General features: G+C 43.8%; 1 protein-coding gene across 3 annotated transcripts in view; it reads left to right on the forward strand.

Moving 5' to 3' along the window:
• Positions 1-2371: 2371 nt before the first annotated feature.
• Positions 2372-27495, forward strand: part of LRP4 (LDL receptor related protein 4) — an 82492-nt gene continuing 57368 nt past the window's right edge. For all 3 annotated transcript variants that reach the window (XM_066187982.1, XM_066187983.1, XM_066187984.1), the window contains exon 1: positions 2372-2531. In XM_066187982.1, the coding sequence (XP_066044079.1) occupies positions 2447-2531 (85 nt within the window). In that variant the 5' untranslated portion in view covers positions 2372-2446. The remainder of the gene's footprint in view (positions 2532-27495) is intronic.

The raw sequence follows: 27495 nt of genomic DNA on the forward strand, positions 1-27495 counted from the left end.
AGATCCCACATGTAAACAGGGCTATATTCAATTAAAGTATTTATCAACAGGTAGGTAACTGAGAAGTTTATAATAGAAATTTTCATCTGTTCAACTGCAACCTATTTAGGAGATTTTTGTGAAAGATAATACTATGTGCTTCTCTAACATTTCATTGGGGATTTCAAAATTACTAATAAGACAGAGGTATAGTTTAAGGAAGTCGAGTTTAGAAAGGAAAGTGATTTGCCAGAATACAGTGCAGGATGCAAAGGACTGCTAAACACACTTTAACAGAGTGGGTAAATACATTTGCTCCCTGGGGAGAGAAGAATTGGAGAGCTAACAAGTGAATTTATTTGTGTTTAGGACAATATTTTTCAAAAGGCTTTTGTTTCAAACACAGGAAAATACTCATCTCAAAAGTTGAGTGTTCCATGACCTAAGTATATAATTATCAGGGAGTTCTGGGACCTGTGTCTGTGCTTTATCACACTCAGTACTTCAGCACCTAAACTTCTAAAAGCTTCTGTGAGCCTGAAGTCAGGACTCCTCTGAGTGATACTACCCGATGATCTAGCCTTAGCAGAGAATACAAACTTAAATGAATTTTGGTTATGTTGCTCTGTATTTTAGGGAGGTACAGTGAGGATTTTGCATTCTAGTCAGTCAGCCAGTGTGAGGTTATTGTTTTCTCTCTCTTAACTTTAACCCACTATTCAGAATTCTTCCCCTTCAACCATCTTAAACTCTGATCTCTCGGAGTTTATTACTTTACAAGAATTACGTATACTTTCTATGCCTCAGTCTGTCACTGATTCCAAGTCAATATTAGAGTAGAGAAGTTCTTTAGTCTCTTCACCTCACCCAGTCCCTCTTGGCTACCTGTATTTCTTGATTACTCTTCTGCAACTTTGCACACTTTGCCTATCTTGCACAAACGTGGATCTATTTCTATCTTGAAGCAGCGGTTCTGGATATAAAGAAAAAAGTCTGCTTTTTAAAAAAATTTTGGTGGCCATGTACAGTAGATTTAAACATGGTTAGCTGCTTACTGGTTCTTGTGCTGTTCCTGCTCTTGGGAGTTCTCCTCAGTGAAGCTGCATTGGATTATTTTCTTTTTTCACTGAGCACAATTTGTCAAGACTCAGTTCCTGTTTTAATTTTACGTTGACATTTTTAATAATGCCCCTTGTCTTCACCATTTTACACTTAATAGGAGTGGCATAATTCTCTCAATCACATGCTGTGCCATTTTTTTACTCTTGTGATTGTTTAAAGGATGGGATTAATTGCAGCTTCCTCTGGATCCATCTATGGGAAGGATTTAAATAAGACCGTTTCTGTTACTGACGCTTTGGTGTCAATTTGACAAAATTCTCATCTTCCCCTGTGGTCAGGGTTTGGACTATCCGAGTCAGCTTTTTGTTCAAGTTAATACTTTGAAATCAACTGAGATTAATTATTTAACAACAGTTCCTTGCATTGTCAACCCTATGTATAAAAATGTCAAATCATGCTAAAAGGATCATAAAACTGGCTCTAAGGGTGATCTCCAGTGAAAGCCTGTCTGCTTTTTAATGCAGCACCGAACAGAAGGCACATAAGCCAGTTGTCCAAATGTTAATTTCCATTCCTGCAGGAAACGACCCTACTTCTTTTTTTAGGGTACCTGAGATTCATACGTAGTTAGCTATCGTCGGACACCGCGGCTATAAGAAAAACACCAAATAGCAGAATATTGTCACGAACGGAGGGAAAAATCAGGCGTTTCTCATAGGCAGCAACATGCATGCTGGGCAAAGGGGCTCGTCAATGTTTCCTTTCGAAGGGAGTTTTGCAAACGGGGACGAGACGGGGAGAAGGGCTCTGCGATTTGTCCTGGGTACAGCTAGCTGCCACAAGTCGGGAAGCGGTGGCAACGCGCTGGGCACGGAGGATACCGGGCAGCCCTGCGGCGGGCAGCCGAGAGCCCGGAGCAATGTTCCTTGGCGATGCTGCGGGAGTTGGGACAGGGAGAGCCGACTCCGACAGACCCGAGCACAGGAGCCTCTTTGGGAAGGGCTTCCCCGCCCGCACTGAGGGAGCCGTACCCGGGGCAAAGGCTGAGGGGATCCGGGGGCTCTGGGCGACCCCAAGGGTCTCGCCGCGGTGACGGGCGACGGCCCCGCGGGGTGGGGAAGGGAGATGAGCGTCCTCCCGCGGAGCCTCGGCCACGGGACCGCCTCTGCCGCGCCGAAAGTTTGCGAAGTGCCTCGGCGCTGGGGGGAGCGGGGCGGGGGCTGCCCCGGCAGGGCTCCTCCTTCGGGGCCGGGCCTGGGCGGGCGGAGCGGAGAGGGAGCCCCCGACCCCGGAGTTGCCGCGGCTGCGGACGGAGCGAGCGGCGGTCGTGCCGAGGTGCTCCGCGCAGGAGGAGCCCGCGACGTCGCTGCGGGCGGCCCGGGCGCGGGGCCGGGGCGCTGCCACCATGAGGCGGCGCGGCGGGGGTTGTCTCCTGCCCGCGCCTCCGCAGCTCCTGCTGGTGCTGCTGGGAGCGCTGCTCCGCTCCAGAGGTAAGCGGCTGCCGCGGCACGCTCTGCCCCGCGGCAGCGCGGGGGGCCCAGCCGCCGTCCCGGGCTCGGCGGCGGCGATCCGTGCCCGGGCGGAGAGCCCTGCCCGGCCGTGCCGCTCACCTGCCCGCGCCCGCCGGGCGGGGAGCCCTGCCCCGCGCCGCCCCGCCGCCGCGCTTTGTCCGCGCCCCGTCCCGCGCCCGGACGCGAGGCTCTCGCCTTCGCCCTGTCCCGGCTCGGCGTGCTGGAGCCGGCAGAGTGCCCCGGCAGGCCGGAGCGCGGGTCGCGGAGAGGCGCTGCCCTGGCCGGCGGGCTCTCCCCGGCGGACAGCCCGCAGCGCCCACGCGGCCGCTGCCCCCCGCGGAAGTTTGGCGGCGGGCGCGGGCTTTGTTCCCGCGGTGCGAGCGGCGGGCCGGGCCGGGGCGGGCGCGCAGGTTGCCTCGCGGGCTGCCGTGCCCGGCGTGTCGGGACAGCCGCCGCTCCGGAGCAGGAATGCAGCCGCGCACCCGCCGCGACGGGCCCCTTAAAGGTACAGCCCGGCTCCGCGGTGGCGCCCTGGGCTACCTGCCTCGCCTCGGCGGGGACTGGGAGTCCTCCCGCAGCACCCTGGCACGGCGGGGCCAGAGCTGGAGTACCAAAAATAGTGACGAGGGGAGGGTTTCGTTGCGCTCTTAGCGAGCCGCGAGGTAGTCCCGTGAAGTCTCGACATGAAAACTTCAGCTTTGTGGTTGCTCTGTCAACGGGCATCTTCTCTTTCTTCGTCTTGTGCGGTGGTTCTTGATTTTAAAGTGCGCCCGGTGAAGAAGAAAACATCTAAACACTTCGCAAAATTGTTTATAAAGGGTTAGAAGGCTTTTGGGGGAGGGGTGCGGAGCGGAGATACGTACCTAATTTCTTTCCCTTCGCTACTTTGGCGGCTGCTGTATAATTTCACCCATCCGTTTTCTCCTGTGCTACTCTGAAATTACAGGAAGCATTTGCAGTAGTGCTGCTGACCTCCATCATTCTACAAGTATTGCCCCTGGGGCACAATCATAGGGAGTTTGGGTTTCAAGTAATATTATTTCTCTTCTAACAAGAAACCTAATTGCAGGCAGCTTTGAAGAATGTGTTACACCAGCTTGGATAGATTGACTAGAGAGGACTGTAGTTCCGTGTATCAGAAAGCCTGCTTTTTCGGAGCCAGAAGTACGCTTGAGTTCCCAAATGCCACACAGATACTTAGCTGCCCTCTAGGAGTGAGAAGAATCTAAAAGATAGATCTTAGGGTAGGTACAGATCTGAATGTGTTTTATTTTGGCTGTTACCCAGGTGCTCCTGGTTAATGTGTCTGGGCTGTTAACAGCCATGTGGGGGATGTCTGATTGTAAAATGCAAGTTTGCTAGTAGGTGGTTGTTCCTTGATGTCTCTGGGATGCTTTTTTTTATGGCAGCTTGTTTCTCTTTCAAGTAGTTTTCCTATCAGTGCAGTTTTGTGTATCCTCTTGTCAGATGACTGTAAGTTTATGATTGGATGTGCCAGCTGCTTCCAGAAGTGAATATCCTCTTTCCTTCATTGAAATATGAGGAAATAGGGTCACAATCTTTTTCCTACTTGAAGCTAGAAAAAACATGAGGCAATATCAGGATGGAGGTGGCAGAGAAAATGCCAAAATTTGTGATGAGTCAGTGTTCCTCCACTTAGAAAATTTTCAAAGTTGTCCCTTAGAAGTACCTGCAGGGGTGGTGTGCAGCGTAACTGTCGTACGGCATCCACGGAAGCTGCCATGCCAAACAGGTAAATTGTTAGAAACACTTGGTCATTTACTACTCTGCTTCAATACGGGAGAGCATAAAGCAAACAAGTCTGCAAGACTGACCTTTGACTCTTGTCGTGGATAGAGGCAGATAAAACTGGAGAAGTCTGTGCCAAAAAAGAAAACAAAACAAAAAAAAAACAACAAAAAAAAAAACAACAAAAAAAAACAAACAAAAAAACAAACAAACAAAAAAAACCCAAACCAACAAAGGAGGTCTGCAAGTATCTTGGGTTCTTAGAAAACTATATCGCAGGTAAAAACAGGTATAGAGAGGGAATTTAATGCTAATGTTGTGCACTGCTGGTGGCTGGAGTGAAGAAGGACCTGGTGTTAAGATGGTCTGTGTTAGTATAAATACAGAATGTCACAGAACCTGTCTGGCTGATGTGTTTGCTGTTCTAGCTCCTGGAGCTCTGCCAGAAAAATACATAGCTAATATCAGAACTTCACTTCTGAAACATCTTGACTACATTTCATAGTTGGAAAGCTGAATGTGTTACTTCTGTAGAAGTATGTTTTGCAGTGGGAATCACAATTTCTGCTACCTGTGCTTGGCATTGCTGTTAGTTCTACAGTTATTAGCCGAGTGCAAAGCACCCATTTTCTTATTGTCAGCTTGAAGCTGATAATGTTCTACTTCCTGAGTATGCTGAGGGTGCCAGGGTTTGCTGATTGTCATTTTGGATGATATTCGCAGATCTATTGGTCACCCTGAATATTCTTGACTTTCTTTTCTCCAAAGTGGTGATGGCACTGAGTTACATTCCCTGTGTTTCTAAAATGAAGAGCAACTTGCTGCAGGCGGTGACAGGTGGTGTTTTTTTTATTTTGCTTTTGACAATTCTGTCCACTAAGACATAGTGGAAAAGCATATAGCATAAATCTTCCAGCATGAAGTTAGCATTATTGTTTTATTTAGTGTATATAAGCAATTTTCTTTTATATTCTCTTTCTAGAAGCTTTCAGTTGTGTGCTATAGCACTGTTTTCTGCAGTGGAGAAACTCTTCTTGCATCTTGGGAGAGTGGGTGTATGCAGTAAGAAAATTAATAGGTGTGTAGTTACGTAAAGTGCTTGCATTTCCAGAGTGTCTTGTGAACCTTGAAGAGGGATATTCTCTTCCTGTGGGCCACAAAATGTGATTTCAATGTGCTTTTCTACATTGTATTTCTTGAAGTTACAGAAGAAAAAAAGGTTAGGTATAAACATTATGCCGTTGTTTGTAGTTCAAACCAGAAAGCAGTGCTTGCTGTATGTTAAATAGAAAAAGAAATCAAAGTGATTTGTATTTTGTTTTTACTTGTAAATGTTCTCCAGACTAGTGAAATTAACATTAAAAAATAGTTAAAACATTAATTCTATGAGAATGATCTGTAGTCTGATAGTGCTCTTCATGCACTCTTGTGAAATAGGCAAATATTATCCTTATTTTGTAAATGTGGGAAGTGAAGTAGAAATTGTCTTGCCCAAGGCCAACTTCATTTGCCCTAGAATGCAACTTACTGTTGAACACAATAGCATGTATGCTTCATAATACTTATAAAAGCTGATAAAGAGATATTATCTTAAAAACCAGTCAAGGTTTTCAAAATATGTTTATATAGTTAGTGCGTGTTCTGCACCTTCATTGAATTCCTTTGCTGCTTGTGACTATTTCTCTTTTCAATAATTTTAATAATTTCAATAATTCTAACACTTATATTTCTCTTGCTAATGTTCAGAAGGTCATAAAACCACCGAAATTTTACTGACTGTCTGTTGGAAAGGGTGAATTGGTAAGTAAAGTGTTACTAAAAGAAAGATGGATACTTAATTTCTCTAGTCCTCCCTTATTTCTAGCTTAGGTCTGGCATACAACGAACCCACTCCCTTAAATGGCATACTGTATTTAGCAGCTGTCTGTGTTTCACACAATCATGGCAGAAAACACTAAATGTAATTGTCATCCATGAATCTCATGTCCTCGATGCTTAGGCTCTTACTGTTGTGTCTGTAGTGCCAATGGTCCTTCGCCATTGCTGTTAGATTAGGTATAACTCTTTTATGGGATTTTGTTGTCTCTGCTGAGTGAAAACTGGGTGCTGTCATGCTCCTTGAATCTCTTCTTTCTTCTGTCTGTAGATTTTCATTTCCCTGTACTAAAGATAGTAAGCATATGGATCTAGGGGCTTGTTATTCTGTAGACTTGAGGTTTATTCATGCTGTATATCTGGCTGCTCTGGGACTGTTACCTGGGAGTATTTGACTGCCCTCCTGTTGCGAGTGAATTTATGTTCAGGTTTTTCAGCTTTCCAGGCCTGTTTTTTTGCCTCTCTTACACAGAACTGTCTGTAAGATGCTGAGGCGTTCCAGCCTGTGCATTTGGTCTGGGCGGCTCTTGAGCTGCAGTCAGTCTTTCCTTGAGCAGCAGATCTCCTGGGCTGTTGTGAGCCTAGATGAAAGGAGACTCGCTGTGAAAGGGCAGGAAAATAAGTTTTCCTAAAGACTTTATTAACATCAGATGGAGCTGATGTTTGTTGACTTTTTTAGTGCTGAATTGTGAATGACTGAAATTCCTCCTATCAGGGAATTACGTAGTTTAATATAGAAGACAAAGAAAAAAGGGAATTGAAGTGTCATGAGCCCGATTCTGATGGTATGAGATATATTAAGCATTCTGGTATAAGCATGTTGCACACCTGTGGGTTGAAAAGTAGTAACAGAAGCTTTGTCAGTCATGAGGTTCTTAGGTGATTAGGTTCTTCTGGTATTAGCCACCAGTCAGCAAGTCACAAACCATTAAGATTAACAGTTACGTAGATGCATATTCAGTGTTTGTACTGCCTTTTGTAGTTTCGTCAAAAAAGCATATGACCAAAGACAGCACAGATCTTGTTTCTTAAGCTGTTATATGTTGATATTAACTTTCTGGTGTTGCAATACTCAGAAGTAAAAAGCACCAGATTTTTTCCCTGAATGTGTTTGAGTTAGAATAGAATTCACCTTCCTGTACTATAATGATGAGGTTGTGTAAAGAACTGTTGTCCAGCAAAGCTTCCAGTAGATAACACATTTGCCTGAAAACAGACCCCGTGTTCTGTAGTGTCAAGATGGAATTTTACTCTTGGAGTTAAATCTACCAGCAGTGAGACGTTATCATGACTCCAGGCAGGAGAGACCCCTCTCCTGGCTACCAGCATGGTGACTTCCTCCGTATGCCCTAGCAGGGCATAGTCTTCTGTGTCTCTTTGTTACTGCCCGACAGCCCCTCCCAGCTGCTGGAGCTTTCTGTTTCTATTGCATAGCAGCAGTTCTTTAATCAGAAATCTTGTTAGTATTCAAGGATAATTGATCCGACTCTCTGGTAGGGGGTGGGGACCCAGCCTTGCATCCTTCTCCTACTTGCCACCCCCAGTTTGACCCCTGTTGTCTCTTTGTTTCTCCTGTTAAGTTTGTGCCAGTGATATGTGTGTGTGTGCTGTTTTTCCAAGCAGCCTGAAGTTGGCTGTAACCAAGAGCAGCAGTTAAATAGAGCCCGATTTCCCCGCTTCCTGGCGTTCAGTTGTTCGGCTCCATTTTCTGGTCTTCTGTGTTTTTGATTTGCAGAGAAGGAACTTACTTGGTGCCCCCGGGCATCTCTTAAACCCATTAGAACAAACTCCATTATTTCACTGTACTTAGAAATCCTCCTCCTTTAGTCCCAGCATCCATCAAAATAATGTATCCTCTGTAAGGCCCTCTGGAAAATGTTTAATAGGATCTTTTCAAACTCAAGGAGAATTCCAGTTGAAAAGGGGGAGGGGAGAAGGCTAATGGAAGATCTGACTGTGACTTGCAGTAAGCCTGAACTTGGCCTGTGTCAGCTCTCCCTTCACCTCCATGCTGAGGGAAGGCTGAACGGAGCGGATCCAACACTTGGATCAAAGCTGGAAACAAAAGGCTGTGGGAGAAAAATTTCCCGTCTGGCCAAGAGGCAGCCACACAAAAGTGGTGCATAATTTATCACTCGAGGTTTATTTCTGCTGTGCTCCTTCTGGAGAGAGAAGGAAAAAAGAAGTGACTCTCCTGCTGTTTCGAAGTGGATAAGTGATGGCTTTGGAGATCTGATGCAGGAAGGAGCTAGAGATACCATGGAAAAACCTTTTTTGGTGCATTCTGTACCCACCTCTTCTCTTCTCAGACATGGTCAGACATCATTTCTGTTGAGGGGTACCCTATTCTTGCATTTTGAAGTTTCAAAGAGTGAGAACTTAACTTCCCTGGTAGTTTATAAATCACAGTGGAGTGGTGTTGCCCTTGGCAAAATCACATTCTTTGACTTTCCAAGGTGTTTTTCTTTACTTAAGGATTGGTTGAGGTGTTGTGGCTCTGTGTAACATGAAGGAGGAGGCTATGTTTGCCCCAAAGGCCTTATAGTCTTAATTGGACATGTGACATCCGATAAAGATCGGGGTGTGATAATTCTGCTGGGATAGATAAGGTCAATATTAAAATGGTATCGCTTTCTAATTAAATTTCCTTTAGCTTTGGTTTAATGGGAAAAGCTTCCAAAGCTTTTCATTCCAATCACTTCTTAAAACAAGGATAGAGAGAGGTTTTGGGTAGAAGTTGTCATCAAAGACTACTGAAAGCTGGTAACTGTAAATAGAGATGAGGAAGCAGATGCAAGAGTAGCATAAACCATGAGAAGAAGGTAAAGGGATATAGGAGTACAGATATTAACAGAAGCAAAGATAGGCATTTAGGAGATGAGAGCCAAGGACTTGAGCTGGCAAAGGAACAGACGAGTCATGTAAGGAAATCCAAGTGGAGTAATTATGTGGGATCTGATGGCAGAAAGAGTTGTTAATTAGGTAGGATAAAAGATGGAAATTTTGAAAGTGAAGATGAGCGTTGAGCATAATTTAACTGCTGAGACAGGGAAAGACTTATTTTGCTAATGCTTTAAAGGAGGATGTGACAAATTGTTAAGAGTCCATGACAATAGAGTCCCTGACCTAATGGAGTGATTCTGTGAAATATTAGGAACCTAGCAGTGGGGTCAGAGGTGGAAAGGGAGACTGTTAGTAGAACACTGAGAAGGTGAGCCCATGAGATAGCTCCATCACCACCTCTGCCTGCAGTGTTGGAATGTGGAATCTGTCAGCCTTGGGAGCACTTAAGTGTGGTGGTTTGGAGAAGGATTTTTGAATGGGATGTCTGGGACGGTATTTTGGAGGGCAGTGTTGTCTGGAAAAATGCATGAAATAGGGGGGCAGAACTGAAGTGAGAAGCTAGAATTTTAAAGAAAATTGCTTGGACAAAAGTGAGAATAGGAGATTACTATGGGTTTGGTAAGAAGTCTGAATATAGACACAATTATAAGTCTGGTGGCAGAAAATTGTTCCTTTCCTGGAAAAGCAGCCTACTTCTCTTCCCCTTCCCCATTAAGAATTGCTGTGTGAAAGAGTGAGTCACTATTGTGAACAGTTAAAAACATAGACGTTTTTATGTTCTCAGCCTTCTTCTCTGAAAGGCTCGTGAGAAGCATTCTGTGACTATGCAGGGTTGGAGGGAAATACACACTGCTCCTTTAGCCTGAATCTCCAGCTCTGTCAGTTCATTTGACTTGGTGACAGCTGGTAGTGCTGGGACAGGTTCTTGCTTAAGGTGCAGCTATTCAGTGTATCAGAACTGTCTCGTGGGATCTAGGATTAGAATAAAATAAAGACACACCTTTCTTTTTTTTTCCCCCGCTTTTTTTTTCCCTTTTTGCTCCCATCCAATTTTAGTTCTGAATTTCCATAACTGCTGAATAGTCAAATCCTTTCTTTGCAACTCTGAGGGAAGGGGGAAAAAAAAAAAAAGGAGAGAAGTCTTGGGGTTGTAATTTCCTCCTTCTGTTCCAAGCTTCTGAGGATGAACCAGGACGTGGGATAATTCTCTGAATTAAAACTGCATTTGTTAAGAGGAAGCCAGCTTTACTGCCATCCTTTCTTTGTTATTCAGACTTTGCCACTTCTTCAGGCTTGACAAATTTAAGAAATTAGGTTTTTGAGGCCTCAGAGACTGTATTCTCCTCACTGTGATTTTTGAAGCCCGCTACTCCCGAAAAGCCTGAATTGAGTTTCTTGTGGCTGGAGGACATGCCACTAATTTGTGCTGCCTTTATAAAAGGGCCTTGATCAGCATAGTACCTATTAGCATGAGGAAAAACATAATGAATCTGTCTGGGAGAGAAAACAAGAGAGTTTGTGGTATGGGAAAGGGGTGATAGATTGGAGGCTGCTGTTCCGGAGGCTTTAGTGGCCAAGAAACAGGACAGAATAGTCGTTGGTAAATAGGAATGCTAGAGGACTACCTGCGTTCTTGTCATGGATCTGAAATAGAAGTATTCAGCGTTTAAATCTTAGAAAGTGTGATGCAGGAGTAAGTGAGAGACTGGGTCAGGAGTCCTTCAAGAACAATAGCAATTGCCCTGCAAACAGACGTAAGTGGCATACAAGGAAGGAGCAGGTTGAGCTCAGAACTGTATGCGTGCAGAGATGAAGGGAATTTTCTCGGGCATTGTCTTGGAAACAGGGAAGAACTGATTTGTCTGGTTGGTGGGGTTATGGCCTTTGCTCTCTTAGGGAGGCCTGCCTCTGCATCTGACTTCTTCCCTGATCCAGTGAGCAGTAGCTGCAAGAGGGTGTTGACTCATGAAGAGCTGATTGCCGAGAGGTTGTCTCCACCACAAGGGTGGTAACCTCATGTGTACCAGTTCAGTTTGAACTGTCACCACTCATGAATCAGTACGGACTGTAGGCCTTTGTTCACTGCATTTTTGAGTGTATGGAAGAATTCAGACCCGCAGTCAACATTACCTTAAACAGCAGAAGACCTTTAGGCTTTTTGGGTGTTAGTTGTTGGTTTTAGGGGGTTTGGTTTTGTTGTTTGTTTGTTTTGTTGGTTTTCTTTTTTTCACAGACACAAGGTTCTTTTATCTGGGTAGCAGGTGGATCCCCTGCTTGTGCCTCAATTCCTCTAGAAGGGCAGATTTATCATCTTTGTATCTTTGACAGTTATGCTGAGTAATTTCTATGCTACCAATACTCAAGCAAGAACAACCTTGGTGTTCCCTGACTTCTGTGACCTTCAACTACAAACTTTGTCTTGAAGCAGCTTGCTCACTAACAGGAGAAGCCTGTTATTTCTCTGAGGTTTTTCTTGTTTGTGACTTGCCTTCTGTGAACTGGAAGATGAGGAGCTGTAATCTTCTGTTACTCTTAGTGCAAATTCTGGACTAGAACAAAATAAGCAAATTGCTTAGGTTTAAGTTTCCAGTCAGTTGTCTTTAGAAAATGTTTGGCCTTTTTTTGGTGCTTCTTTTCATGCCTTGTTGTGGTTAGTTCTTCACCCATAAGTCTTTAGAAGTCTGGGAGCAAACTTTTAAGCTTGAAAGCAATGTCAAAAAAAAAAAAAAGGACAGTTCCTGGGGTACTCTGTAGTAACTTTTTCTTGGTTGGTTGTGCTGGAGAAGCAAACTTGATGATGGTAATATGTATGCTGGAAGAACAAGAGAAACTCACATGATTATTTTTTGAGAAAGGACATATGGGCAATTTTTGTGATGAGATGCTTTAGAACAGACTGGCAAGAAAAAGGGGGTGGCAGACACTTGCCTCCTTTAAATGCTTGGCAAAACCCCACTTAGCTTAACTGGGTGCACAAGGTGAAACCTAACACAGTTACAATATAGAAATAATGGGAGATACAGGACAGATTAGACCTATGTACAGTTCATCAATTGTAGGATAAAAATAAACAGTACTCAGACAGAAGCCTTGAAGCAAGGAAGGGAGTGAGGCAGAGATGACATCTCTGGTGTGTACATCTTGACTTACCCGCTCAGGCAAAACAGCCTCTGAGCTCAGGCTTCGATTAAGTGGCTGGGACAGCTGCCAAAACACCTATGTTTGCTGGCTAATATACTGCAGTGCATTGGTCCAGCAGGTTAATCTGGGAAAGGCATGGAGTGTTAGCTGGGTTTTTCTTGGGTTTTTTCTTGAACAGCATCATAACAACAGTCTTCGCATCCTGTGTCAAGATCTTAAGCTATATGTGGTGGCAATGCTAAAACTGCTTCTTCAAGTGTTACGAGGACAGAGGGCCATTGGAGTTACACCCCAGAAGTCCAGGTAGCCTAAGGAGCCAGCTTTTCTGATTGTGCAGGTTGCATACCAGAGTTTCTAAGGTGTGTGCTCTATGGCTCCATGCCCTTTAGAGACAAGCAGAAGGGGAGCAGCTCACAGGAGCAAAATGACAGTAACTCCATAAGGAGAATATATTATCTGTTGTGGGATGGGACTGAGCTAAGGTGGCAGACAGCACAGACCCTCTACAGTCCCACAGTAATGAGCCTCAGGAACCTTTGCATGCCTAAGGCTCTGGGTGGCTGTGCTGACTGTGTAAGTGGCCCTAGCAAGTATGACGTGTTTGAACTGTTCAAACCATTAGGACTGAAAACAATGCTGACTCCCACAAGAACGAACTCCAGAGCTCTGTATGTTCTTCCACTGTAACCAAAGGGAAGTCATCTCTTTTATTTTCAGATGTGCAGAGACATGAAATGACTGGATCTATGAGATCTGTATAATGATTGCTACAGAGCAGGACTGGGAGGATTTCCATTGCTGATCCTAGCAGCACCAAAACCAATTCTTTTTACTCAATCTCATCCAAAGCGGTAAAAATTGTCTCCACCTAAAAGCACAAGAGAACCGTAGACTGAAACCAAATGAAAATGCTATCCATGCCTTTGAAAACATTGTTTCTGGGGTTTGACACTCCTTTTGAGGCTTTGAGAAGCAAATAATGTAATCCAAAATTCACATGACAAACTAATCAGAATCTAAACCAGATCACAAGTTCCTGTAGCAGAAGAAAGAAGTCCGAACCTGCCAGTCAACTAGACTGCCACAAGTTATTGTGCAAAGTTATTCTGCTGGCACTTAGTGCCAAGTGAAATGTGCAAAATCAAGTCAGACTTTTACCAAATCCCAAGCTGGCGTGTGCAATTTGGATGTCAAGTTGAATACAGGGAGAGTACCATAAACAATAAATGTTGGAATAAGAACTAAATGGAGACATTAAGAAGAAAATTTTATAATCTTATGAGTAAAACATAAAATATATTAGAGCAAGGAACACTTATCTTACTAGAAATAAAATGTTATTCTTTGGAACATTTTCATTTCTATCCTTGGACTCCATGCCATCTATCCCTTTCTCTTAAAACCTCTGTGGAGACAGGCCCTTCATATGTTGAATCCACTTCTGGAAGAAACTCAAGCATGCTGCTTTTTACATGTGGGTAACACTTGCAGAGCTTGTTTTGCCAATAAAAGTGTCTTTGAATTGATTGTGGTGGGATGTGGTGTGAGTTCTGATGTAACTTGAGGCTCTTTGCAAGTGCAGATTTTGATGAGAACTCATCTCTAAAATCTCTAGTAATTTTGCTTTCTTGTTGCTGTTGTGAATTGGCTCCTTTCTTTCTGTGGTTCATTGTTGTATGGATGATGTTTAAAAATGAAATATCTTCCATCTGGTTAAGAAATTTGATTTATCCTTGGAGGCCTGAACTGCTGTTTTTGCTAGCAGGAAATAAACAATGTTCCAACTGTCCCCAATTATCACCCTCTTGCCTTTCTGCACATCCATGTCTTTTGTAAGGATCCTAGAAGAGATGACTTATGGATCGTGAATTGCATTTTGCCAATCCTCTGCTCCTTCATATCTATCAATTTAGTCCTCTCCTCCTGTTTAAATTTGGTAAATTAAACACACTGCTTAAAACAATTAAACAGTGGACTGGACCGTGGACATCTGGTTTGCCTGGACATGGTTGATGGCTTGTTTCAGGTGGCACTAGGAATGCAACTCCAAATGACTTACAAGGGCATGTTACTGATTCAGAGTAGGGTTTAGTGTAATATTGCTTTATGGGAAATATTGCCATCAAAGTACAGTTTTATGGTAATATAAAGCCCATGTTTTGGAATAGCAGAATTGGAGGAGTTTTTGCTCCTGCTGCCTTTTCTTTTAGTAAACTTGATATCTCTCTGAGAGATTTTTTTTTTGGTGGGGATGCTGGGATGTTGTCACTGCTGAGGATTGTTCTCCTCTGCCCGCAGTGTATGTGGCTTGGCCTCCAGCTGTCGGGCTTCCTTGGCCCAGGGGTGTGGTTCCTTGTTGCGCCTAGTCTGGTGTAACTGTGGTTTACCCCAGGGAGCTGTCTCACTCCCTTGTCCCTTTGATAGGTCTGTGTAGATGTCTGCTGGATGAATCAGTCCATCTTGTTGGTCTGTTACAGAACTGGCCTGCAGAATGGTGAAACCACAGGTTGTGTGGTGTTGGCAGTCTGAAGTGAATTGCTCTTCAGTGAGCTCATCGGTATAGATCTGGTGGAAGGACAGATGGAGGCAAGACCAAACATTTTTTTGGCACTGACTTGCTGCTTCTTCACCTTGCCTTGATAGTAATTTGGAAGGGCTTTCCCTAGAAACAAGGAAAGGTGAGAATTCAAGCCCGAGATTTGAATTCTGTGGCCAGCGTAAGCATAGGCCTGTTTATCGTATTGTTACTTGTATGACAGGCTTAGTGCTGTATTAGCATCCAGTGTGGTGAAAGATCAACCCATAGATGTTGCAACTGGTGCAGTACATTAATTGGTGATGGCCTTTGTGGTGGAAACTTCTATTCATTAGGGTTGGAAGAGAAGACCTACTATCTTACTTTAGTTGGGCTACCACAGACTAATGTTGTGAGTTGTTGCCAGAGAAATGGTCAACTGAATATGAAAAGCTTTATTGCCTTCCTAGTGCCTTGATTCTTCTTCCTTATTTTTGCTTTTTAAATGACTGATATCTAGCAGAGAGTTGGTTTTTGACCCTTATTCTCAGACTCTGGATCAGAGTTTTGCTTGCTCTCCCCACCACTGTCCACTGATGGAGTGTGATGTTGTGGTTTGACAAGCCTGGCCTGGGCATGCACACTAAAGAAGGCATAATCCACTCTCCTCCCAAGCTGACGTGGAAATGGCAGTGCTGATGCAAAGTGTCTGGTTAGTCACAAAAGGACAGAGGCTGGCTGTGGGAAAGCATAAGCTGTCTAAATGGCCATTCCTGTTCTCCCTGAATGAATATGTGGCAGGCTGAAGGGGAATGTACATAGGATGAATCTTACACATGAATTGTCAATTGGATCACGTCAAGATTCACTCCAATGGAAATCAGAGCTTCACAATGTTACATGCAGCATGTGCATACAGTAAGAACAGTCCCTACTCTGAAGAATTAATAATTTCTACATGTAGTAAGTTGACAGATGTATGAAATGATGAGAAAAAACCCCCGCAATGAAATACTGATTAGTGTAGTAAATAGAGGCTCCACTTAAGCTTTGCCTTTTAGCCTGTACGGTGATGCTTCTTCCTGCCTTTCTCTTGAAGCTGCCTTTCTCCAATTGTTCTTTTTCCCCCTCTGATACATTGCACGCAGGATTATCACAATTGGATGCGTTTGTTGTGTCTGAGGTCTGATACTGGGAGAGTGAAAATTATTCTTAGATGTAATGTCCTTCTAAGAGGATTTAGTTGCTCTTTTTGCCCTGGATAGTGCATGTTCCTGTTATCTGCCAGCATATTCAATAAACAGTTGGCACTAGACTTATGACGAGCATCATATCTAAACCCAGCTCACAAAGATCTGTTCTGTGTCCGGAACTCTTCCACCCTTTCCCCTGTCCTGACTGTAGCATCTCTTAGGATGGATCACAAAATGGTATTTAACTATGTAAATCACAAAGGTCAAGGAATTTGAGACCAGAAGCTTAACTTGGACTTGGTTAGAAATCTAAGTTTCAACCCCAGATTCCTGACTTGGGATAGTTTAGCTGTGGCCAACTTTATCCAATATTAAATTTATGTTCCTTTTAAATGTTCCTTTTTGCAGCTTTGTAGCAGCAAGCTAGATTGCTGGGTAGAATTCTGTAAATACGTAATTGGCTCCAGTGGCTGTATTTACCCAATAGCTCAAGTGTTTTTCCCTGCACCCCCTGGAGATCAGCTATACAGAACTTGGGTTGGGAGTGCCATCTTTGCAAGCTTTTACGTAAAGATTCCCTATGGTTGTTGGGCCATGTGTGCTAACGGCTAGGTCTGGGATTTTTTTACTTTTTCTCTCAGGATAGCCGACTATTTTGGAGTCCACAGACTTTTTTCTTTTGAGGGTAAAGAAGTTAACTATGGTGACTGGTTTGCTTAATATCTGGGTTTTTTCTGCACACTAAAGTCAGTGTTTTTTTCCCAGATTAGAATGTTACATTTTTAAACATTTACTTATTCAAGTGTAGAATGATCTAATTCACTGTGTTTATTCCCTTCCCTAAGAATTTTCAGCACAGTTGCATGCCTATCCTACTTCCAAATGTGCAAACACTTGGTAAGCAGACTTTAAGAAGAAAATCACTCATGACCCACTGTAGTAAATACATTTGTAAAGCCTTAAACAGGAAATGACCCCAACTATTTCTGTCAGTTTGCCTCTGAGGCCATAGTTCTGCAAGCAGTGAAGCAACAGAAGGGATCAAACTGGGCTGGGTGAGGAGGGGTTGGAAGATCCTTCAAGTTTGCATCTTTCTGAAGCTCATTGCCCACTGTGCTACTTCGGCTCATCCTTCTTTTATCAGGCTGCACAAAGGTATGCCAGTTTATGGGGGTTGTAGGACTGGCAGTAAGAGAAGGAGGGCTCAGAGCTCTTCAGGGTAGCACAACTGAGGAATAGAAAATCACCATCCTGAAGCTTCTTCCTCATTTTGAGCAAACATCATTGTATTTCTGGAGAAACCTGAGAGCTGTGTTATCACTTAAATATAGTTAAATCAAGATTGCTTTCTTTCCTTTGCTTATTGTACACAGAAGAAAGTTTGTTTCAGAGGGATGCCTGGAAAGAAATCAAGAAACTAGATTACAGCATGAAGGGCAGCAAACAGACCAGGTTCCATATTCCTCTGAGGCCTTGATACCTGAGTCAGCATCTATGTATTCAGTTTGCCAAATGTTTGTGCAGTTTTAAGGAGGGGGGTATGGGAATGATTTCCCAAATGCTGTTGCTATTTGTAATTCCACATTGTTTGATAACAAACAGTAAAAAAATGAAGGGAGTGTAATGAAACTCTAAGCAAGTTTCTCAGAATCTGGACTTGGTGGGCCACATTCAGCCTCAGAATAAAGGACTGGGAAATGGGGAAAGCTAACTGAGCTCAGCCTCTGAAGTTGAGATAGATGCTGTCATGACTGTAATGCTGTGTAGCTTAATTGGGTACTGTGACTTAAGCTGACCTGATCTTGACTCATCAAGGCTTGCTGGCTGAAGGTCCAAATGTACCAGATGTTCTTATTTAGAGAATGATCCATAGGAATAAATGTTATGTTCTTACCGTGTCAGGGAATGGTAGCATAAGGTACCAGCAGAATTCAGCAAATTTAGTCAAGATACAAACTCTGCACTAAAGCCTTTTTTCCCCCCTCAGAAATACTTCTTTTTTTCTTTTTTTCTTCCTGACTGAAAAAAAGGCAATTTTACTGCACAACTATTGAAAAGAGTAACTCCTCCACTTAAGAGTGGAAAGAGAGAAAAAAAAGTATGTATTCAACTAAAAAAAAAAAAAAAACTCTCAGGAACTTCTCAAGGTAGACTGTAATTACTGGAGATAAAATTCTGCTGCAAGTAGACAAGTAGCCCTGTGTTCTGTCACTTCTCTACTGTTATCCAGTCATTTTAGGTAGCATTTATAGCACTGATGGGCTTGGGTTACTCTTTGATCAGAGGAAGTACTCTATATTTGGCTGAATAATATTGTGTCTTGCAATGCCCACAAATTGGCTCAAAAGCCTGATTCAACTTAATTTGTCTGTTGTACCCTACTCCCCAAAGTATGGTGGAATAACAGAAGGAAAATTGCTCTTGAGTCATTGTGGTAAATGCATCTGTAAGACAGGAGACATCACACTGTCTATTCATGGGTTTTGGCCCTGAGATCATGCATGGTTCTAGCAAAAGGAAGTATGCTTGCATGGGGGACACAGAAGAGTTTAAAAGCTTTTCAAGTATGAAAAATTCTTCTTCCAGGGCTGAATGATGTGTCTGCTGAAATGGTTTCTGAGCTTTATGAGGAATCTTTTGTTTAGATAGGCACTTCAAATCCTGGAACTTGGTCCAGGAAGTAGCATCAGAAGCACTTCTTAATAATTTTGCTAATACAGACTATTCTCATGAGAAAAATCTGCAAGCATCTTTAGCCTGCTTTTGTATGGAAGCAGTGGTTATTTCAATATGTGTGCATATCTTTCTCACCCAAGAAAGCTGGTCCCAGAGAATAAAAGTTTCATGAAAACAGGTAGCACAATAAAGGGAAAGGACCACAGGAGCAACTTGGCTGTGGGTGGAGATTCTTCGTGAGTTTGCATTTTTTTAGACATGAAAGAATCCCCTCCCTCCATTTGGCAACAGATGCATCAAAATTGACTGTTAAGAGATGAATCCATCTGAAACTGGCTTTGTGAATCCTGTTTCTCATGTAGCTGTTGAGATTATTCAGGTGTGCAAGTTGGGGTCTTACTGGACATAAGCCTATTTCCAGGTCCCCAGGCAGTGGCAATGGTCTGAGTGGTTAGTTCATCAAGCCCAGGAGATGTTTAGTCCTCTCTCATTAGGAGGCAGAGGTCTTTAATGGGCTTTCATTGGGTTGCACTTTATGACCGCTCAAAAGCTTTACTTGGTTTAGGATGTGGCTGCTTGGTTAGAGAGTAATGTTTCTGGAAAGAAGCATGTTAAACCTGTGTTTTGTGCTAACTGGTTGCTGGCTATTTCCCAAATATGAACGAGGTTTTGGGTGGGGTTTTTTTTTGGTGGTTTTTTTGTTTGGTTTGTTGGGGTTTTTTTAAATGTTTAAACTCGTGAAGATTTTGGACTGGATTTTATCTGTTAAGGTTCTGATACTGTGCTCATCCCCAGCTTAAGGATACAGAGAGGCAGTGCTCTCTTGTATACCAAGAAATTTTAAGTAGAATATCTGAAATAATTACTACTCCCAGTGATCCACCCTGTGCCTCTGAGTGGCTGAATATGAGGTAAAATATTGCTGAATGTCACAGTTTACAGCTTGGCAACTTCCATTTATTTTAGCATGCTGGGTTATCAACTGGGGCTTTAGGAACTCTGCACATGTGTCCTGAGGTAATGTATTGCCAGATAAAATCCTCTGGGTTGCTGGGTCTAGTCTGATTGAACTGGAAAGAAGCTGCAGGCATGACTCTCTTTTCCCTCGGGAGACGTGCCTCTTGCTCTTCAGGCCGTGTTAGAAGGCCTGTGTGCCTCAGCCTGGCCAGGGCAGAAGACAGCTGGGGGCTTTTCTTCGGGCAGGGAATGGAAGGAAAGGTGTCCTATTTACTCCTAAACATCCTCAGCGTCTTGAAGCACAAGAGAGACATTTTATAATGCGAGTTGAACCAGTTGTGGTGGTTTTTCCTAGCTAGTTACATCAGAAAGGCCAAGGATCATTACTTCTTTTGCTGATTTTTTTTTCTTTTTTTCTTTCAGCCTTCCTCCTCCTCCGCCTTTTGTCTTCCTTTCAGTTCACCCATCTGCATCTGGTCTTGCCCAGGCAGCTGCTGCTCTTATTTGTATGTTCCCTGGGGGAGCTCTGGTGCTCCTTTAAGATCTCCTGTTGCTTTGGGAATTCACCTTTTAGACGTGGTGCTTCATTAGCCTCTCTCATTTATTTAGTACTGTGAGAAAAGATTTCCTCTCCCAAAAAGCAGAAGAACGAGTTTCCAGCAGCATGTGCTTGAGAGAAGAGTGTCTCTATGTAAATAGAACAGGTTTAAAGCTATTGGCAAGGGAGCAGCTGGAGAGCTTTTGGAGGAATATTGTTTGACCGAATTGGCACTGTGAGGCCCTTAGGAGGCGAAGGCTGAAGAAATCCCCCCTGCTCTTTCTCCCTGGGGAAGGTTTGTCCACTGACGAGTGACCGCACTGCCCCTGTGTACTGTTACCTCTTGTCCCCTGCCTGGGTCTCAGCACGGTTGCGCCTTTTTGTTGCAGCTCGTTAGAGGAAAAATAGCCATTTGGGATTTTTTCAATCATTGGGTTCTGCATTTCCTCATTTTCCGCCCCTCTCCCCTGCCGGGTGTTGTGGGAGTCGTCCCCTCTGCAGGCGATGGTGGGAACGACTCCGGCCTCACTTATCATCAGTGACAAATCAATGGCAGCCTTCAGAAAGCTGGCCCCCAGGATCCCTGCTCGGCCCAGCTCTGAAGCAGTGGGAGGCTTCCCTGGTGGATAAAGGACTCCTTGCAGCCCTGACTTGTTGCCTTAAATCTCACTGAGGAAACCTTTTCAGTCTCTTCATCAGTGGCCCCCTCCCCTCTCGATTTGTCTTGGGGAAGGTGGCGGCTGGTGGAAGGGGGGCACATTGGGAGGTGGGGGGAGACAAGAGTGGGAGAGCATTGGGGTTTGTAACACTTTTTTCTGTTTCCCTTTCACAATAGCCTGGCTAGTGCATGCAGAGCTGGGCTCACAAAGCCTCCCCGAAGCGCCCGGAGTCCCGCAGGGCTCCTCACAGTGAAAGTTTGCTGTGTATTCCTACCAACAATACAGCTGGGCCCAGCAACAGGCTCCAGCTTTGGGCAAATATTTCTACAGCTTTTCCTTAATCGCTTTTGAGGGGAGGAGGGTGAGATGGGTTTGAGAGGCAGGAGGGTGAAAGCAGTTTCTTATGTGCAAAGGATTTTATCTATCTCAAAATAGATATGGGTGGATGGATTTATCTTTGGCTTCTGTGGTACAGGCTTCTAAAAGAAACCTTTGTCAGCATCCGTGCTAAAGCTAGAGAGGGTTTGGGGAGCATCAGGATTGGAGCATGGGGGTTGTAGGACTGGCAGTAAGAGAAGGAGGGCTAAAAGCTCTTGAGGGGTAGCAAGGGAAGGAGAAGGGAGATTAAAGCAGACAGCATGTAGTGGTTTCAGCTCCACCAGTCTAGTTTTTTTGTTTTTCTTTAAGAAGGAAGCATAGCTGACAACCCCTTTCTGTGTAGTTTAATCCAAAGTGTTGGTATAGACTGAAAGTATAATCTTTTTCTGTGCTAAATTATGTCTAGCTTATTTCTGCTTAGCTGTTCTGCAGGGTTTATGTTTGATTTCCTATTCTCTCTATTACCTGTGATTTATCTCTCGATTTCTAGTTTATTTGATCTGGGTTGAAGTTCCAGACTGGAAGAAATAAGAGAAGTGATGTCCCTCTGAAGCAAATTATTTCACCTTCACTGTCTGATAGGTTTTGGCCTTGGATGTTGCTTGAACCTACTGCTATGGCCCTGGGATAGACAGGTAGGGTTAAATTGATGTGCTGGTTTTGTCTCCTGTTTCTAAAGCTGCAGTGGAGATAACTAAACAGCATGAAACTGCTTGATTGGGTCAAGAAGAGATCATGTGAGCCCATTTTTCTGTCACATTATGAGGAAAAATTAGCCAGGTCACTTCCTTTAAACATTGCTTTCCACCTCTGCAGGGCTGGCAGCAAGCTTGACGTTCCTGCAGTTTGGAATTCAATTCTTATATTGGTTATATTGTGTTGCGTGTCTATTAAAGGTTCAAATGTCATCTTAGATCTGATGTTTGTGTTACAGTAGGAATGATACTAGAAGCATAATCCTTGTTCCAGGTGTGTTATGTCAGAAATTAAATTGGGGCAGGAGGTGCTTACCTGTGTCAGTGTTCTCCCAGAACAGGGAATACTTTTCCTCTAAGGTCATGGTCCCACAGATGCTTCATGCTGAGGATAACTAGGGGCTGCACACATGGAGACTGAGCTTCTTGGACTCTCTGTCCAAGGCCATATGCAGGATGAGTGAGGCTACTGAGCAATGGTAAAGCTGAGGGTAAAGTTCCTAGCGTAGCTTAGCAAGCACCAATGTTTTCAAAAAAGGAATATCCTTGCCTTTCATTTGGAGATGAGCACAGAATATGAGTCCTTATTTGTAGGAGGAAATTGCTAATAGGCCAAATACATATCTGAGTAAAAAGAACATAGAATAACATCTCTCCTTATGGAGATGTTCAAGCACCCTTATCCAAGCTAGCATCTGGCGACTGCCCCTTTGTTTTCTATTACTGATGATATAGTATTTGTAGAAGCATTCTATCCATAGAACATCACAACTACTAGTGAGACAAGGTTTGTAGGAAAAGAGAACAACTTTAGTTAGACCACTATTGTGGCTGGAAAAACAAACAAGATTTTGGGAGCAGTTTGTCCTGAGAACTAAAATAGGAGCCTAAGTCTTTAAATTAAGCACAAGCTGAGAACAGTTGCTTTGAGTTCAGCTTGACTGTGTTATTGAATTGGATATTACGAAGAAAGTTCCTGACGCTTCTGGAGCAGAAGGGGATGACATGTAGGAAAGGAACTGGTGCATTAGGGGCCAAGCCCACTTCGATCCTTGCCTGGTTTTCTCCTGTAGTTGATTTAAGTGTCGCTAATTGCTAATTTTCCAGACTGAAACTTGAGGGGGAGAAAGAGGAGTTTCTGCATAAAGCTGTCTGTGTAACTTAAGTTAGAAATTGGTGAGTTTGGAGAATAAGGATGGAGAGTGCTTCCACCCTCCATGTTTTAAACCTTGCCATTGTACAGAAGAGTCTGAAAATATTAGAGAGCCTCTCATACTCTAGAAAGAAATAATAATAATCATCATCATCATCCCAAACAAAAAAAACCACCCAAGCCAATCCAGAACCAGAAGAAGCTTAAGGATTGTTTGGTTTCCGAAATTCACCCATGAATAGTGGAGTTGTAAATGCTTCTCAAATACTCACACATTTCTCATATTTTGAAAACTTTCAGTCAGCATTTGTATATGCTGAGTAGGAGTTAAATTCCCTGCCAGCAAAAGCCTCTTTGATGCTCACTGTGGTGGACATTGACTATCCAGTTGCAGGCTTGAGTTACCCAGGAGCTCTGCTCCAGTTATTGCCCCCAGTGAAGGGCTCCAGAGGAAGTCTTTTCCAGAGAATGCCTTCTGAGAGGCTGCCCTGTGGGCTGAGGGCTTCTTTGCTGGCCTACAGGCCATGAGGAGGAGGAGGAGGAGGAGAAAGCAGCTGCAGGAGGCTATTTCTGTGTGCGGCAAAGCAGTGTTGAAGATTGTGTTGCAATGCAAGAAATAGCATGGAGAGCTGAGTCTGTCATCCCACAAGGGATACATGCAAAAACCGTGCAGCTGTGTGAAGTCAAATATCAAATAATACAACCTGTCTGCCTAGTCAAATTATTCCAGGTAATTTTAAAGGGTTAACTTTTTTGGTAGCTGTGTGATCCAGATGGAAAAGAGCTATTCTTTTGCCGTGAGCTTGCTCCTGGCTTAAACTTGTGTATTTGTAGTCAGTGGGAATACTGAGAAAAGTGACTGTGCTGGCATCTGATTTGGGCCGAGTTTGAATTTATGGGCATTTTTCAGGGGAGGGGAAAAAAAGCGTAAAGTTTAGGAGGAAGGAGTAGCAGGAGAGAATTGAAGATTATAGATGTAGGGAGGCTTGTTAAGAGACAGAAAGAAATGAAGGAATGTGGGCAGGTGGAAGGAGGGTTCTGGGTAGTGGGTGAGAGTTGAGACACTGCTTGTGCTCTCTTTTCCTTCATCATAGCTCATACATCTAGCCTGTACCTTTTACTCCCAAGTCCCACTTTCCTATAGTGGCTCACCCACAAAGCAACTTCTGTCCTTCACGTTCTCTTCTGTAGCCTGTCCTTTTTCTTAGAAAAAGGGGACTTGCTAGTTTGAGAGGCCTGAGGCTGACCTGTTCAGCACTGTATTTTACCTCCGTATCACCTGCATTTTACTGCCCTTTCCTTCTGTAGTGTTTTACAAGCATCCAACTCATGTGCAAACCATTCTTTGGCTTTTCAAGTTGGACACTTGGAAACAAGTTGGAGACTTGGGTTTGTATCGTGGGACTCTGTCAAAGATCTAGAAAACAGAGTTGATGATACCATTTAAAGAAGTAAGCTGTGAAGGTGAATCTGTGTTTATGGATTGCTTGACTGTTCTGGTGATGAATGAATACTATGTAATAATTCTGCATTGAGTTCAGGACCTTGCGTTGCAAATAATTTGGTGATTGTGTAGTGCCATAAAAGTGCAGAAGCTGTGCAGGTGAATTTAATTCTGGGATTTCATTAAAGCTTTTTCAAACTCGTTTATAATGGTTTTTAAATGTTCTGTGTAATCAATAGCAGCTGGATTTTTCTTCTGAAGCATGCTGCCTGCATAAGATACTGTCTTTGCCAGACTGTTGCTCAGTTCTGCATACCAGGAAGCAACCCTTTTAAATTCACACCTGTGAAACTAGATTTACTAAAATCTTCCAGACCTTGGCCCCTCATTTCCTTTCAATGGAGGGAGAGCTGGTGCTGGGGGTGTGTCTCCTAGCATGGTGTTTACTGCTATCTCTGTGGTTAACCTGTTCCTCATGGACCACTCAATGCATTCAATTACACCACACATTTCCTCCTGCTGGGAAGCATATTTGTATGCAATACAATATTTTTACTTGGAGTTGTCCCTTAGCAGTTCCTTTCTCTTTCTGCTCCTGTAGGAAGAGAAGGTCTAGGTCTATGGTAACACTGTGTTTGCAGCCTCTTTCAGCCTGTTTTGACCCATTCCCTGTTGAATGAGAAAGTTGAGTAAAGGTCTGCAGATGAAAAACGCAGGGAACATGAGTTGAGATCCATGTTAATTTCCCTCCGGAAACTGCCTCTCTGTAATTACAGTTCCAACATCCTCCAGAAGAAAAGGGCCCTGTCCCCCCTACAGCCCCCCTGGCAAATTTGATGTTCCTTGCAGCAGGGAAACCAGGCGTAGAGCGTAGCAGGTCAGCTGGGGCTTGAGAACGCTCCCTTTTGGTGTCTTCGTCGCTGAAGGGGGGTGGGAGCTCTTGCTGTTCTCAACCCCCTTTCTTGCCCCTTCCCTCAAATCTCCCAAGTAAATACAATTTTATTTTATTATATTGCTGCTGATCTGCTGTTGTTTTAGATACAAAAAAGGTGGAAGGGGCAAGAAGGAACGAAAGAGTCTGGCGACAGGAAGAGATGAATTGCTGAAGAATGACACTGGCAGGGACTATTGTTCATTTTAACGCTGGAGCAGGAGCAGAGAGAAACGTTCACACGCCATTCTTGGGCATCCTGCTGGGCAGGCTAGGAAAGGGGCATTCCAGCTGGTCGTGAGATTTGGCTGGACAGATTGAATTGGGCTGAATAGAATGCTTGCCGTTTTTTATTATTATTATTTTTTTTCTTATAAAGAAACCCACTGATTAATTGCAATGGAACCCGATTAAAGGGAGAGTCTGAAACCCACACAGACATTACAGACATAAAGCTGTCAGCCTACCAGCATGTGATGACTGGGCCTTAACCCTTTACCAGGCTGGGGGGGGGAGGGGGATCCTCACCGGAGTCAACATTGCTCAGTCTGTGTATACGTGTTTGTGAAAGAGAGGACTTCTGTCATTTGGGGAAGGAGTTGTGTGCACAGCAGGAGACCTGTAAACAGACTGTATCTCATGAAAGACAAGGAATTGAAGAATGAAAATTGGGTTTAGGGTCATTTTGTTCGTGGAGAGGTTGTATGAGGGTTTGCTCAAATGTTACTGGATATTTTTTAATAGTTCTGCAGAATTCAGTAGTCCCAGTCCACCCATATCTGTCTGTACTTCTGTGCAAGCCTGAATGTGGCACTAGAATAAATCCTGTGAAGAGACCTCTAAAGTTCCACAGACTGCTTGGGGAATGTTGCAAAAGAACTTGGTAGAAACATGAAGAACATAAAAACCATGTAAGTATATAAAGGAATGCTATTTGTATGAGAATAAAGCTGTAGTTGAGCTCAGTTTGGGGACTGCTGTGGAAAGTGGATGGCAGCTTGGACATAAGTTGTGTCAGTGGTGATGGGGTGGAATTTCAGTGTACTTAGGAACCCCTTTCTAGGGCTAAAAACTCATTTTTATTATATATTGATTTTATTTTGAAAGTTTTGAAAAAATTCCCTGTTGTGATGCTTGTGGTTTTCTTTAACCTATTTTTTTGCTCATCTGATTTAGTGTGTGGACATGGTTCAGTGCTCTCTGCTCATTCTCTTCTTCTTTAATACCCTGTTTGTAGCTTGCTTCTGTTGAGAGGCACAGTTGATTTATTCAAATAGACTCTTCAAGCTTTGAAAGGGGTCTCTGTGCTTCAGTGTGAGGAGATTGGTTGGGGGGGGCAGATGCTCTTGCCCCCCAGCAATGTTCGGCTTCAAGTGTGGCACAGTAAAGGATGGCACATAAGTCCTCTAATGAGTGTGCTCTCCAGTCGTTTTATCTTTTTCTACAGCACCCTGTGCACATGTGTGCCCACTGGCTTGGAAATGTTTCTGTAAAGAAGTGGAAAGAGTGGAGATACAGTTGGAGCAAACAAAGGTCCTTTGTGGGCTCTGGGAAAATGGTAGAGGGGTTGCTTTTTGCTCTCTAAAGCTCCTCATTCCTTCCAATTTATCAACTAGTTAAGGTTGGAAAAGGCCTTTAAGATCAATGAGTCCAACTCTTAACCAAGTACTGCCAAGTCCACCCCTAATCTATATCATTAAGTACAATGTCTACGTGCCTTTGGAATACCTCCAGGAATGGTGAATCTACCACTTCCCTGGGCAGTCTGTTCCAATGCTTGACAACCCTTTTGGTGAAGAAATTTTTCCTAGTAAATCTGTACTAAGCCTTCCCATGCGTAACTTCAGACCACTTCCTCTTGTCCCCATTTCATTACAGCCTCCCTTCAGGGAATTGTAATGGTTTCCCCAAGCCTCCTTTTCTCCAGGCTAAACACCCCCAGCTCCCTCATCTGCTCCTGCAATTAGACTTGTTCTCCAGAGCCTTCACCAGCTCCATTGTGCTTCTCTGGACACGCTTCAGCACCTCAGTGTCCTTCTTGTAGTGAGGCGCCCAAAACTGGACACAGCACTTAAGGTGCGGCCTCACCAGTGCTGAATTCAAGGAGACAATCACTGTCCTGGTCCTGCTGGCCACATTAATGCTGATACAGGCCAGGATGCCATTGACCTTCTTGGCCACCTGGACACACACTG

The sequence above is a fragment of the Chamaea fasciata genome, unplaced genomic scaffold, assembly GCF_029207755.1.
Source record: "Chamaea fasciata isolate MVZ Bird 193981 ecotype frontalis unplaced genomic scaffold, bChaFas1.0.hap1 SCAF_7, whole genome shotgun sequence".
Lineage (NCBI taxonomy): Eukaryota > Metazoa > Chordata > Aves > Passeriformes > Sylviidae > Chamaea > Chamaea fasciata.